This window comes from Ptychodera flava, chromosome 18 (assembly GCF_041260155.1).
Source record: "Ptychodera flava strain L36383 chromosome 18, AS_Pfla_20210202, whole genome shotgun sequence".
Classification (NCBI taxonomy): Eukaryota; Metazoa; Hemichordata; class Enteropneusta; family Ptychoderidae; genus Ptychodera; species Ptychodera flava.
In genome coordinates, this window is record NC_091945.1 from 14,494,431 (window position 1) to 14,508,488 (window position 14,058).

At 38.8% G+C, this 14,058-nt stretch overlaps 1 protein-coding gene across 1 annotated transcript; it reads left to right on the forward strand.

The window, feature by feature from the left end:
• The first annotated feature begins 2,987 nt into the window (after positions 1-2,987).
• On the forward strand, positions 2,988-13,809 carry LOC139116937 (complement decay-accelerating factor transmembrane isoform-like). Its single transcript, XM_070679673.1, has 4 exons — positions 2,988-3,112; positions 10,799-10,987; positions 11,168-11,341; positions 13,527-13,809. The coding sequence occupies exons 1-4, from the start codon at positions 3,037-3,039 to the stop codon at positions 13,739-13,741; spliced, it is 654 nt and encodes a 217-aa protein (XP_070535774.1). The 5' UTR covers positions 2,988-3,036; the 3' UTR covers positions 13,742-13,809.
• The last annotated feature ends 249 nt before the right edge of the window (positions 13,810-14,058 follow it).

Genomic DNA, 14,058 nt, shown 5'->3' on the forward strand with positions numbered 1-14,058 from the left:
CGGGTCGATGAACTTTTGCAGGCAGTTGACCAGGTGACCTAATGATGCATTCGGGAAACGATGTTGCCACTCGATACCAATGCGAGTGCATTGTCAAGATTTATAGTTTCCACTGAAAATCACGAGTTAATATATTTAAAAGAGCATTTAATTTTCAAATGCACATCTAATTCATAATCCGGTCTATAAAAAATTCGCACCTCGGATCTTGTAGTGTATATAAATGCGAATAAAATGGCATTTTGCTGAATCAGTTGATTGACCTCAAAGAAAATATCGTAATTTATTACAGTATACACATATTGACTGGCCATGAGGGCAACAGCATACGTCTGTACCCCGAGGGACTGTGAGTAACCCCCAAAAACAGACTGTTTCCCGAGACCTTAGGCCTCGGGAAACAGTCTGTTTTTGGGGATGACTCACAGGCCCGAGGGGTTAAAGACGTATGCTGTCGCCCGCATGGCCAGTCAATATGTGTTTTATAACACACCTCATCCGTAGTTATGCATAAGAACGTACTATACACAAAACTTGTCGCATGAATGATGTAATATGTTGAAGTGGTTCGGCAAAAAAAGTTTTTCCGGACAGGGTCGCAATACTTCTGCAAAACGTTCAATGCACCTTTGGTTATCGTTTTCGTTCGTTTCGAGTCCTTGTTGGAAACCAGAGCATGTCAACGAGTATCGCGCGCGCCACGTCACACCCCTGCTTGTATGTTTGATTTGGCTTGTAAAAATGATTCAGTTCTTCTGCAGAAAGTAGGATAAACCGAGAAATTTCTCGACTATCGTTTCGCTCGGCCGCAGTCGACATCTTTGTTTACATTCCAGTTCGCGCATGCGCGAATGTTTTTTTTGACGTCCGCGGGCATCATTTTTTCGGAACTGATGCCTGGCAGGCAACAGTTCCGACAAATGATGCCTGATGACGTCGTTTACGTGGATCAGCACATAAAGAACACATGCCACGTGACTATCAATTGGCGAATTAGAATACAGACTGCGGATGAGGTGTGTTATAATCCCTTTTATTTCAGATTTGTGCAACGTATGTAGTGAACAATTTGATGAGTTTGTTCTTTCTTATGTTTATTCTTTACGATTCTAACTAACACGAATGCATTGCGACAAATACTACAAGCGGCAGCCCCTTTAGCTCCCCACTGTCACCTCAACCTTTGGGGTTAGTGTAACACTTAGAACAGAATGCCTGTCGATGAATACAGATATAAATCCTGTCATATTACGGACACTTTCATATTTTAAAAGGTTAAGACTGGTTTTCTGAATATCATTACCTCCTTGATAATAAGGCTCCTTTGAAGAAATAATACACACATTTATTTTAACAATGATATTGTAATTTAGTTTAATTTTTTTATTTCTTACTTCTATAATCACCGTGTATATTGATGATTGTATTAAAAAGTGTTAAATGACTTGTTCCTGAAAGTTAATATCTCTGATGGCGTTGATAGTCTTATTTGCCAAATCGTCAGGCGCGAATGATAGAATTGTAATCGTTTATTGTGTACGATTACAACTAACATACATGCATTTCAACAAGTATCACAAGCGACAGTCCCTATAGCTCCCCGCTGTCTTCTACACCTTCTTCAGGGATATAAGTGACAGTTAGAAATCCTGTCACACTACAAACACTTTCATATTTTAAGTTTAAGAGTGGTTTTCTACCTGAATAGCGATGTAATAACCTCATTGATAGGACTCCTCTAAAGAAACAATGCAAGTTACGTACCCCGATGTTATCTCAATTTACGCCTACACGTGTATCACCATGGCAACGCACTGCGCCGTTGCAGTTTTGAGGGGTTACAATAACAACAGCAATAATGTTCTTATTCAGTTTTGTTTCTTTTATTCTATAATCACTGTGTATATTGATGATTGTATTTTATTGTACCAAGTTTTTAAATGACTAGTTGCTGAAAGCTGACAGTCTTATTTGCCAAATCGTCTGGCACGAATGTTAAAATTGTATGTTAGACGATTGAGATGGTGCCAATCAGATTTGTATGGGAGAACACAAACTTAAAATAGCCGGAAACGTTGCGTCAAATTTCCCATGTTCGTTTGAGGGGTAGTGATTTCGAGTTTAGAGATAAGTATATTATATTTTCTAAATCCAGGATACCATTCAAATTATCGTCCCCGGGTCCTGATCACGGACCCTCATCATCAAACGAATTCTTTCGAAGGTAGAGCGATTATACCTCAAACATCAAGAGGGTTATTTGAGAATCAATGAGGAGAATGTATTTATCCGATACCAGCAGATCGGTGAAGCTCGCTGCAGCGTTGACGTCTGTGAAGTTGCAGGGTAAGTATCTTGCCTCCGCAGCGACAGAACCCAAACACTTTGCTATACCGTGCACACACCTGTCTACTCACCGTGACAGACTGCGCATCGAGAGAACACAGTTGCAAACGATAAACGGAGGGTTGACATTCACCCCTTTGTTGAGTATAATTGACTCAATAAATTTTCCACCAGCATTGTCATCCGATGTTATCTCAATTTACGCCTACACGTGTATCACCATGGCAACGCACTGCGTCGTTGCAGTTTTGAGGGGTTACAATAACAACAGCTTGTTGTGTAGGGGTGTCATGAGGTCACTGCGTTTGCCTTTGTATGGGCGCATTTCGCATGCCTTACATATATATTTTCTATGTAATCTGTCATATTAATATTATCAGCCATATTTTTGAGTTATATAGCAACCTTTTTAAAGGTAGTAGAAAACTGCATAAATGTTTATGATCTTGTATGCCTTTCTGCACCGTTCTGAACAAATGACATCGACAAGTAAGACGGTAGTCGACGATACAAGATAGGCCAATAACGACTAACCAAACAATCTCCAGGCGCTGACCTTAGGGATGGGGCAAATGCCTCGCGCATTACCCCGATACGATGAGAAATAAAAAGATATTTGACATAAAAGACGTACATGTACTAAGGTAGGGGCAAGCGTCACATTGTTTGTTATGGAAGGCTAACTGACACATGGAGCTGACACAGATAAAAATCTGCGCAATCGTGTGCTACTGTCTCGTAGTGCTTGGCACTGTTCATTGTCAAGGTGAGTTTGCATATAAAGCGCTTAGAGTCCCCGTAGCTTCTGATAGTACAAGTAATTGTCCGCCCCAAAAAGTTTCTCTGAAAATATCCTGGGTGAGCAGCATTCAGTTTCCCGACTTTCCGTATCGCTCAAAGCTAAGTTAGTGTTGGCACCAACAAAGTAGAGGAACTGCAAAGCCTCCTTCATTGCTCTATGGACGGACAGGAGAGCGTTATCTGAGCAACCGGTAGAGAACAATCAATGTAAATACTATTACGCCTAATATTACGATATGTAGGGTTATAATATCTCTCGCACCTGCGTCGAATCAACATGAAAAACATAAATACTGACACGACACAAGGAACATGCGATATTTGGTAAAAACGGATTTATAATACACTGGTACCCAGAATTTTACAAATTACAGAGAAAATTCTATGTTTTCGTGCTCTACTTTCATTCTGCTGTGCGCACAAAGATGGAAAAATAATGTCTATGTCAGCAGACTTCACTCATAAAGTATACGACGAATCCTCTGGATACGCGCAACCTCTACATCTCTCTCAACACCACAAGAAAATATTATGGGACCTATTTTAAGTCGCAAGCAAAGAACTATTTATGGCCCAATACGGTCTTACAATCTTTTCCCTCTAAAATTCTAATCTGCTTCAAAATCACTCCGATTTCGACCAAAGTGGTGCAAGTCGTACAGAGAGCGGAGAGAGGTGACCTCATTACAGCCCTACACATCAAGCTGTTGTTGTTTACCTGAGGGTCACCATGTCAACGAGTATCGCGCGCGCCACGTCACACCCCTGCTTGTATGTTTGCTTTGGCTTGTAAAAATGATAAGAACTTTAATGGAACTATCATTGGAGAGCATTCCAAGATTCAATTCATTATTCCTGTATTTGGCTCCCAGGGATATCCCTATTCTATAGGCCCTTCAATTTGTTTTTATTTCAGCAACATCGCATCACATCGTGGGCGGAGAGCGGCAGCCATGTCGTTTGTTTACTTTGTTTAATTGCTAAAAGTTGCAAATGTAGTTAGACAAGGTTCCAAAACTGAAGACATTTAACGTCCATACATCGAAGTTTACAGTAAAATATCATGGCTGGTATTTTACTGTCAATGTCACCAGGATTGAGCGATATAGGCATGGGTGTACGATCATAATAAGTGTCATTTGCGCTACCCCTCAGGCAACGCCCGATGTATGTAAAGGGGGCAAGCCAGCATCCTGGTGATTTATACCTCATATATAATATGTGTGTTAATCGTCGAGGAGAAATTTCATCCTAAGAGTTACGTGCTCCATCATTGAAACTGTCACAGAAAAGTGTTGAGGGTGACGAGATGATCGAAAACGTTAAAGTCTGAAGAACTCGAAGCTTAAAAATTGGTTATTATTTCGCCAATCCCTCCAGACTAAATAACTAGTTTATCGAACGAACCCGTATCTCCATAAAGTTGAGCACACTGTTGAACGAACCGACTACGGGATGAAGAGCATACAAACTCTGAGAAGTCGTGGCTCTAGATCAATGTATCTGCCCTAAGCCACATCCGTTTTCCTTGGCCTTACGTTTGATTATATCGATGATGCAGATGCTATAACCATTTTTGTTTGTCCCAGTCATGGCGCATGGGTGGGTATGCCATTATTTTAGACATGCTTTTGACATATATCGGCATAAACAGTGTTGTAAACGTTACAGCACTCATGGGATGGTTTTACTCCACAACATTTTCGTGATACTGAATTGCTGAAAATGCCAGAACTACCTCAGCGTTTTTACTCTCCACTTTATAAAATACAAGCTGTTTCTACTGAATCTGTTAATTCTTCAGGCTATACTTCTGTCTGGCGCCATTTTTAAGATTGTTTAGTATTTAAGGTAGTGAGCGATGGTGTATAGCGATGTTTTAAACAAGTATCGTTCCAGAAGAGTTTTAAGATATGACTGTGAATCTAACTGCGTCGTTTAAGTGACAGAAATAATCATCCATTGAATCAGGAACGTGATTTGAAGCGACTGGAAATATTTTTTCTGATTATCTTGGGAATGACAAATCTGCCGGTGAAATCTGTGGCATAAATGGTACATGCATGATACTCTTGCAACACATAATGCAACAATATATAAATTATCGATAAAATTAAACGAATATTTCAAGGACAGGGCCATGCTTCGGCAAAGTAACATAGTATTCCTCAGGATCTAATGTCGTTGTTTGACATGGGTTTTAAGGTGTAAGCATGTGCAAAGTAGTCTCGCTCCTGGTCTATGGTTTTACTGTGATACCATGGTGTTGCAGTGGACTGGAGTATACAGGCAATATTGCTGTCAGTTTTCAGAAAGGGGAAAATGACATACAGTAGCTATACGACACTGAAAACAAAGTTACTTGGTATATTTTTTCAACGCCCAATTTGCTTTCTGGCCTTAAAAGGGCAGGCTTTAACATCAGATTTATCTCCAAACGATCTCATTAATCTGACGCAAATTTCAAAGGCGTAAAAAGGATTTAAAACATGTAAAAAGTCCCTCTCAACAAGCACGAATGAAAGAGCCAGGGATTGAGGGCTGCCGCTTTAAGTGAACTGAAAGATTATTCGTCCGAAGCCGCTGCTACAACTATTGTAATTACAGCCAGCGAAATCCGAGAGTCGTGTTACCGAACCGTTGATATTTCGCTTCATGATACGTAAACTCCTCACAAGACTATCCAGTCATGATTTGCTAGGACATTGCATCAGTCAATATCCATTTAATGTGTCAGAGAGTGAGCTAAAAAAAGAGAAACAAACAAACATACACAACCGCACAGCTGAGCTACGATCTAACAAAGCAATTACTCGTGCGAATCAACATTCATGAAGAGACATGCAATGTTTACTGCAAACTTTTTATGAACTGTTCTAAAGTCATGACCTGATAGATTGACCTTAGGAACTCGGTTAGGATTTACAAGAAGCAGCAGTAACAAAGCACCTCAGCTACATACCTTATAATTGCCCGACCAACATAACTGCTACCAAGATACTCGAGGTCCGAGTCGTAGCAACCAGGGAATTGTATACATGTGTATCTTTACGATTTCGCTACCTTATTCATCAGTAAATGTGTAGAGGTTTCAAACAGGGGAATTTGGCGTTCAAAAGTTTTTATCAGTCACTCAATGCGTTTCCAGGCTCGGCAGACCTTTATACACTCCCTAAACAGTCGCACTCACTTTACATTCGCTACAACAGGCCTAGGTGACAACAGGTAATATAGAGGCACGTAAATATTTTCGTCTCCTCATCCAAAGAGATTCACTCACATTAGAAAATTTAGGACGGTGAATTTTTTGTGAACAATTTTATATACAAAGCTTCAAACCTAGCCTTTTGCATTACTTTTCGATTTTAGATAAAGCCCAGTATATTGTGAGTTGAATTATCATGCAGTGGCAGCCATTAATGCTGTCCATGCTTGGACACCACTTTTCATTGGCTACAGTTTCTGATCAAAATTTTGGAAAAGATCGGTAAAGAATTGTCTTGATTACATTCTATAAAGGCAGAAAAATGAATTTGGCGCTCACAGGGTTAATAAAACTTTGGCAGGAAAATTTAGTAGGAAAACGTAGTTTAATTGACTAATTAATTGACTGATTAGGAGCCATAAACAGAAAATGACTGTATTGTGACTAGTAATTCGATTTTGATGGTTACTCTGGCAGCTTTTGCGCAAAATATACAAAGAAAGCCACGTAAGTTCAGCATGAAGGTGTTGCAGTTCCTTTCGTATTCATATGTACCAGTAAAAAGATGTATGATAATAGTTGAGAACTTTTACTAGTTGACTGTGTTAATTATTTAACCTGTCATCTCAAATGGAAAGGGTGATATGGTAATCAAAAACATCGCTAAACATACTCCTTAAGAATCGTAGAATACGGTCTAATGTTTGAGAAGCGAATCAAGTACTTAGTATTGATCAAAATAAGTGACATGATTGAGCATGTGCCGCTTTTATGAGATAATACAAACCGTCTAAGTTATCAAAAATCACTTGCACTCAGAGAATGACACCGGAGTATTTTAAACTTGATCTTTAGGCGATGTACATAGAAAAGATGGGGAAAGGTTTCTTTTTTTCAGTACACTCAAACATCCTTATCAATGAGTATCCGTAATTTTATATACGCGACACTTTTTCCTAATATGTAAATAGTTAGGGAATTAACATTAAAGCGTACCTGCTTTAAGCTCAGATTATTGAAAATTAAGTATGTTGACAATTGCCTCACATGTATGTTAAATTACGCGATTGTATTTTAATTATTAAAAAAACAGGAGTTTTTTCCGCTCTAGTAGCTCCAAACGAAAGCTTATTACATATGTTCTAATTGCGATCAAGATATACTTCAAAATATTGAATACATTATTTTCATTCGGTTGCTTAAATTTTGTGTCAATATTCATACATATGAATAATCGTGGTTATGCCTGCCTTTAACGTCTTCTCATGTGAAATGTTCAAAATTCTATTTGGAATAATACAGAACGGAAGCTGAATCAATTACCAGTTTTATACAGACATGCGTATAAAGGAACAATTTCTCAATCTCGGGAACTGTGGACATACCATGAGCACACTGAACAATAATAGGATCTCAAATCCTTGTGTTTTCGTTTGAACAGGTGGACTTGAAGAGATCTTTGAAACGTCCACATGACACAATGAGCCAATGTTTGCCTGCATGCTACCATCATTTTACTGAAAAGAACATTAGTTCAACTTTCAAATATGCTCTTCTTGAGCTCACTTTAACCGCTAAAAAAATTATCTCTCGAGGGGAAAACTAATTTTTACACGGCGAAAACGGGGAAAACTCCCGTCACTCCACATGTTTCAACATTGATCCATACAGGCAGTAGATCAGAAGAAGTATTGTAAAAATTTTAGTGTCCACTAATTCACGTTCACGCAGGCTATGCTTATTTGCATAATATAAACAATAGTTATGCAAATATGTACAGCTTGGTGTGAACGTATATGGTAATGCATACCTATCAGAAGATGGTCCCTGCCATATCATGTGATGAAAGTGCCGAGCTTTGTTCTTTTTTCCCCAGGATTCACAATACTAAGTTAATGAAGCCCTACACTGCAACTTCCGCCACTATTTTTATCCGCTTTTGTAAAAAATCGCGCGAGTTATGGTTAGCGAAAATGGCTTTTCCGGAATAAGCAACCCCAAAGCTAGCAAATATGTAAAAATCAGCCTTGATAAACTTCCCCTTTTAAGTCAGTACTGTGTCTGTATTGCGGGCGTGCAACCGTGACGTGCGTTGGTGTGATATACTGAGTGAACCTACTTACAGGAGTGCAAGGACGGTTTTCAATAAATGCGTAGATACATTCATGTCGTGTATTTGATTACTTCACATGCTTACTTGACATTAGTATCCTGTGCTGAGTATCTAGAAGGCCCATGCAGAGAGCCATTCACACAATAAGCAACTATTAATCACGGGAGCTTTGTAATAACGGTACCAAGTCATAGCCGGTAAAAGCATAGAAACTTGCCCTGTCAGGGGTCAGAGATCACACCTCGGCAGATAATCACTGTCTAAAAATACTGATTGCTGTAGTTTTCAAAGGAAAGTAGAGAATGATCGAGAAAGGAATTTATCGGGCATATCGGCAGTGACATGTCTTTTGTCACGAAGCAATGAATGCCAATGAAGTGAAAATATTCACATCAATGAGTAGTTTTTGACATTAGAAAATAATCTGCTATGACGTCATTAATGGGGTCTTCTGTAGTTTATTTCTATTGCGCAATGAGAAGCAGTTTATCATGTAGGTTTATCAAAGCAACGTTGACCATTACGTCTGTTTACGTTATAGATAAAACCAATCAGTTAATCAATACAGTGATTAAAGTTTCCGATTTTCTTTTAAAGTGTACAAAACCTTTCACTTTACAAAACACAAATAGGTACGAGCATACTAAATCACCGGTCAACGACTTGAAATACGACATAGTCAAAATACCCTCTGCCGTATGGACATTCTGAGTTACGTCGTTATGTCAAATCCTTATTACAGTTAATTGTCCCTGGCTCTTCAAGTAGTGATTACCTATCACGAAGGTATGATTGGCGCAGTTTGCAAAAAAAGAAACTTTAGTATCATGCGCACAGCAAAACGCCATGTGTTAGTGGAGAATGCTATTGGACAAACTCTGTGTCCGGTTAATGTGCGAACCAGTGAAATGATAAAATTCTACCAGTTCAGTCGTTGGCTTGACCAGACGTCACCCACTTCACCTTGATTATGACTACGGTTGAGAGAATACCCTTTGCATTCGAGTGAAGCCAAGAATTTTTAGTAGCGGCCCGGGGACGCAATTCGCAATTTCCTGCTGTAAGGCTGCGTTCTCAAAAAATGGTGAAGGGCCGAAGGAATTCAGGGGATTCGAAAATCCTGGAGCTGGTAGAGGACTTGAAAGTTTTGCCCTGCCTGTAAGGAGGGGTAGGGACCCGAAAATAATTTGGTTCCCAACATTTTGGTGTCATCCAATGGTTCTAATGTCAGTTGAAGAAAAAAAGTAGGTCACTGTGCTCAGTTTTCTACAATTAGGCGAAATGTAGCCAGGAATTCACACTTTGCATACTCTCTTATGATTGTCATTTCGTGTACCCTTCAGCTGGTGCCATTGACCTGGCCAGAGTTGGATAAACTCAAGTCGGCTCAGACTGAAAAGTCCACTAATGCATTTAAAAATAAATCAGTTTTAGAACTTGCCTAGGTATATGGCTCTACAAACTGCTGATAAGAGGTAGTGTCGAACATCTGCAAGCAGAACTACGCAATACAATTTCTATGCGTGCATTCGTAGTAAATATGCGGCTATATGATTTATAATTTGGGGGAGACTAAAAAATTTGATCATATAGACGGGGGATGTTGAAAATTTTGAGGGTATTGAGGGGGTTCTGAAAGAAAATAAGATTTCAATCGCGATTCCTCCAGCCCCTCACCATTTCTTAAAGGCAGCCTAAACGAGTTGTCTGCTAGGTCACTTAAAATTGTGTTTACCTTGCCTTTTGAAAGTGCAGTCGTCTACGTTTAGAGGTATGGTAAGAGGATGCCTAACTGTATCTGTCAGCCGTTGTGTTACCGAGATGGCGCTATTAAAAGTTATGGTTAAGACTGAAGTGATATTTTAATGTTTTCATTTGCGGTAGGAAGAGATTCATAGCAGAACCGTTGTTTACTTCAAATTATTGATGAATTCGTGTGATTGGTAAAATCCATTTCAAACTCGGACAAGGCATCTGTCACATACATTTATTGGTATATTGCAACTTCTTGAACGCCGTCAAATAGAACCTAGCTGTTTAAGAACACGTTTTAACTTAACTCACTCATCCCTTTTTGTAAGTGTGTTTTTAACCAAGTAAAAAAAACGATTGAATGGCGTCGATTTTCCGTGATCGACCACACTTTTGTCCGTGAAGGGAAAACTACTAGGCAATGCTATACTGTTATATAACTATTGTTGTTGAAATTTTCAACCAATGAAGCTTTTCGTAAAACAAGGTGTTCCTTGTCGGTTTCAAAATTACAGATTCATGGCCACTATGCTGCCAACGATAGGTCCAAAAATAACAGATGGATTTTGCGGTCTTTTCAGAATGTTCACAACCCATGAGACTTGTTACTCTTGGAAGGCCTCCCTTGCTAGTCCCGGATATGACATCATACCCTGATGGTACGATGGTTACATTTACTTGTAGCAACACAGATGACGTACCTGCCGGACCACCGAGTGTAACTTGTAGCAATGGCGTATGGGATCCTCCTACTATACCAAATTGCTTAAGTAAGTGCTATGTTAGTAGGTCTTGATTATTAACATGAAAAACAATGATCACCTTTTTAATTTTTGCCAACATCAGCTTTTGAAGAAAATATAAATTGAATTACAAAATGAATAGCATACCAATGCACCAGCTGCACTTTTCTTTTCCCCAATATCCCGTATGAATTTTTCGTTCAAAAGAAAGATGCGACGATCCAGGTGACCCGATAAATGGACATAAAGTTGGTACCCCGACCTTTGACCCATATACGTCAGTCACCTTTGCCTGCGACGGCGACACTGATACTCTGGTCGGGGCTGACACATTGACTTGCGATGATGGCGTTTGGGATAACGATGTACCGACATGCCCCGGTAAGTATAATGTTGAAATAGACTTAACAAGAACCATTTGTTGTAGGGTACAATCAATTCAGGGTGTTGAATGTTTTTAAAATCGGAAAAATTATGAGACCAATTCAACCAAAATAAATTGTGCTGTTCCGATAACATGGTTTTCAAAAATAGGGTAGGTAGGTCGGCTGAGATTTTTTTTCCAAAATATTTTTAAGTATGCACTTTTCAGGGATTCAGGGCGATCAAACACTGGCCACATCATTTCCAGAAAAACGTTACATACAAATAAGAGGAATAAAAACATAAAAGACGTCCTCGTTCAAGCAAAAATCAAATGCCAGGTAACGAACACGTGATTTTACGGTTTTTCTTCCTTTTTTAACTTCCATGTTTACGTAGCTCTAAAAAGTTTAGGGTCGGCAGGCAAAAATAGGTGAGGTCCGGTTATCGGAACAGCACAATTTTTTTCTTTGGCCTGACATACATTCAAGGGCAGTCAACCCGGTAGTACAGTAAGCATGTAGTGGTAGAGAAAAGGTGTTCAACACAGTTGTTTTTGTCGGTGGGGGAGAACATTTGTCTTGTTAAACAGGTTCGTAAAGGGAGGCCATTTTTCTACCGTCATCGTCGAAGAAGTTTCTTTCCCTTGCTATAGAGAGGTTAAATCCTATCCACAGACAGGGAGTAGAAAATTGGTAGTCTGAAGGGGTTCACCAATGGACAGAACAAAAAGAAGCAATTATGAGACGGCCTACGGGAGTTTCTTGCTAGAGAAGGGATGAGAGGAAACTCGACCATGCCCCCCAGTGTTTTCTTTTGTTTAAAACAACGTACAATAGTCTACTTAGTAGTACCCTTGTGCTAGACCGTGCTAGACCTTTGAGTAGGCGAGCATCCAAGATTTTAATTTGTCGTTGCTGTTACTGTTGCTGCTGGTGGTTGTGCTACTGATGATGATGATGGTGATGATGACGACGACCATGTTGGTAGTCGTTCGATAGAGGTAAATAAACGTGGAACCGTTGCAGCGGTCAAACATCGTTGGCCAGATGTGAAGCATATACTCTCAACACGATCGGAACTAATTTGGGATAATTGGATCTTCATATTGTTCAAATTTCTCAAAAGTGTTAGGTGCTCTATAGTTGAATGCTACATCGTTGCAAATTATTCATAAAAACAAGTTTATAACCAACACGATTGGAACTATTTTGGAAAATTGGATGAGAGTAATTATTAGTAAAATGTAACGAAATCGAAATTTTACACCCGAAATTTTACAAAATGATAGAATAGTGTAAAATTTGAAATATTGTTCTCATCTAAAAAAACAACGAAAACACAATGATTATTGCATACCTCTTTCATCGGATTCATTTTTATGATAACATGTTGATTTTTGTGTAAATGTACCGAAGAAACGAGACAAAATGCTTAAAATTTCTCGAATTGACGACTTTTGAGTCAGGGCACTTTTGAAATGCCCCTGACTTTTTCGTGAATTTAAGGCTTCATAAACATTAAATTGAGTCAGGGCACATTTTAAATGACCCTGACTGACTTAACTGTAAATCAATCAAAAGACTTCATTTTGGTCGAGGCAAAGTGACAAACTGAGATTAGTACTAGTGTTTCAGTAATGAAGAAACTATAGACAAACTCACACATTTTCATTCAAATATAAATATTGTTCATATGTTTTGAACAATATTGCATTAGATACTATCATGCGCCGATTCTTACCTATAACATTTCAACAGCATCATAAATTTTGAATAAAATTTTAAAGATGATAAGCAAATATGGGGTAATATTAGATAAATTTCTAAAATTCTTGAGAAATTATGCCTATCCAATTATCCCAAATTAGTTCCAATCGTGTTAACCTAAAAAAAGCGGATGAGCTTACATTAGCAGAATAAACCGACACTACTTTACAATCCAATTATCCCAAATTAGTTCCAATCGTGTTTCTCTAAAAACACAGCACTCTGTAGCAAAAATGGAATCCAAAGTTCGGCATACCGACCAAACCTAATACTTGGGCCTGGCGTAACGCACATCTTCTTTATTGTTGATTTGCCCTTTTATCTTGTAAAGGGTTGCACTTTGTTTGTCATCGATGTCAAATTACTTGTTAGGTTGCACGGTAATTTTAATTAGTAGGTCACTTTCTTACTCGCTTTTGTCGATGATTTATCAGGTGGTTGCGGTGACCCTGGTAGCCCTGACAACGGCATGCAGAATAGGACGAGTACGTCTTTCTCTAACAACGGAGTGATTGGATTCAGTTGTAACGCAGGATATCAGCTAATTGGTACCGACACCCTATATTGTAATAACGGGACCTGGAGTGATTCAGTACCACAATGTGACGGTGAGATGAAAACTTCATATTATTTTATTTCTCGCGGATAATTCCTTAACATCTTTAAAAACATTAACGAGATTATTCAGCTTGCACTACCTTTTCTTATTCTTTAATACTAAAGAGTTTCATTGGAGGTTAGAATGTTACAAATAGTTTAACTTTTTAACCTTTTCCGGATGGATGTCAAAATGTCTTCCATAATTAGCGATAAGGTACTCAATGTCTCGCATTTACAGAATGCGAAGCAACTAATATTGATTGTACATGTGGCGCAGCAACTTTACAAAAAATGCGACCTTCGCCACAAAAAAAAGTAAAATTTGCCAAGGTAATATAATTTTGCCTTTCTTTATTGATATATTTC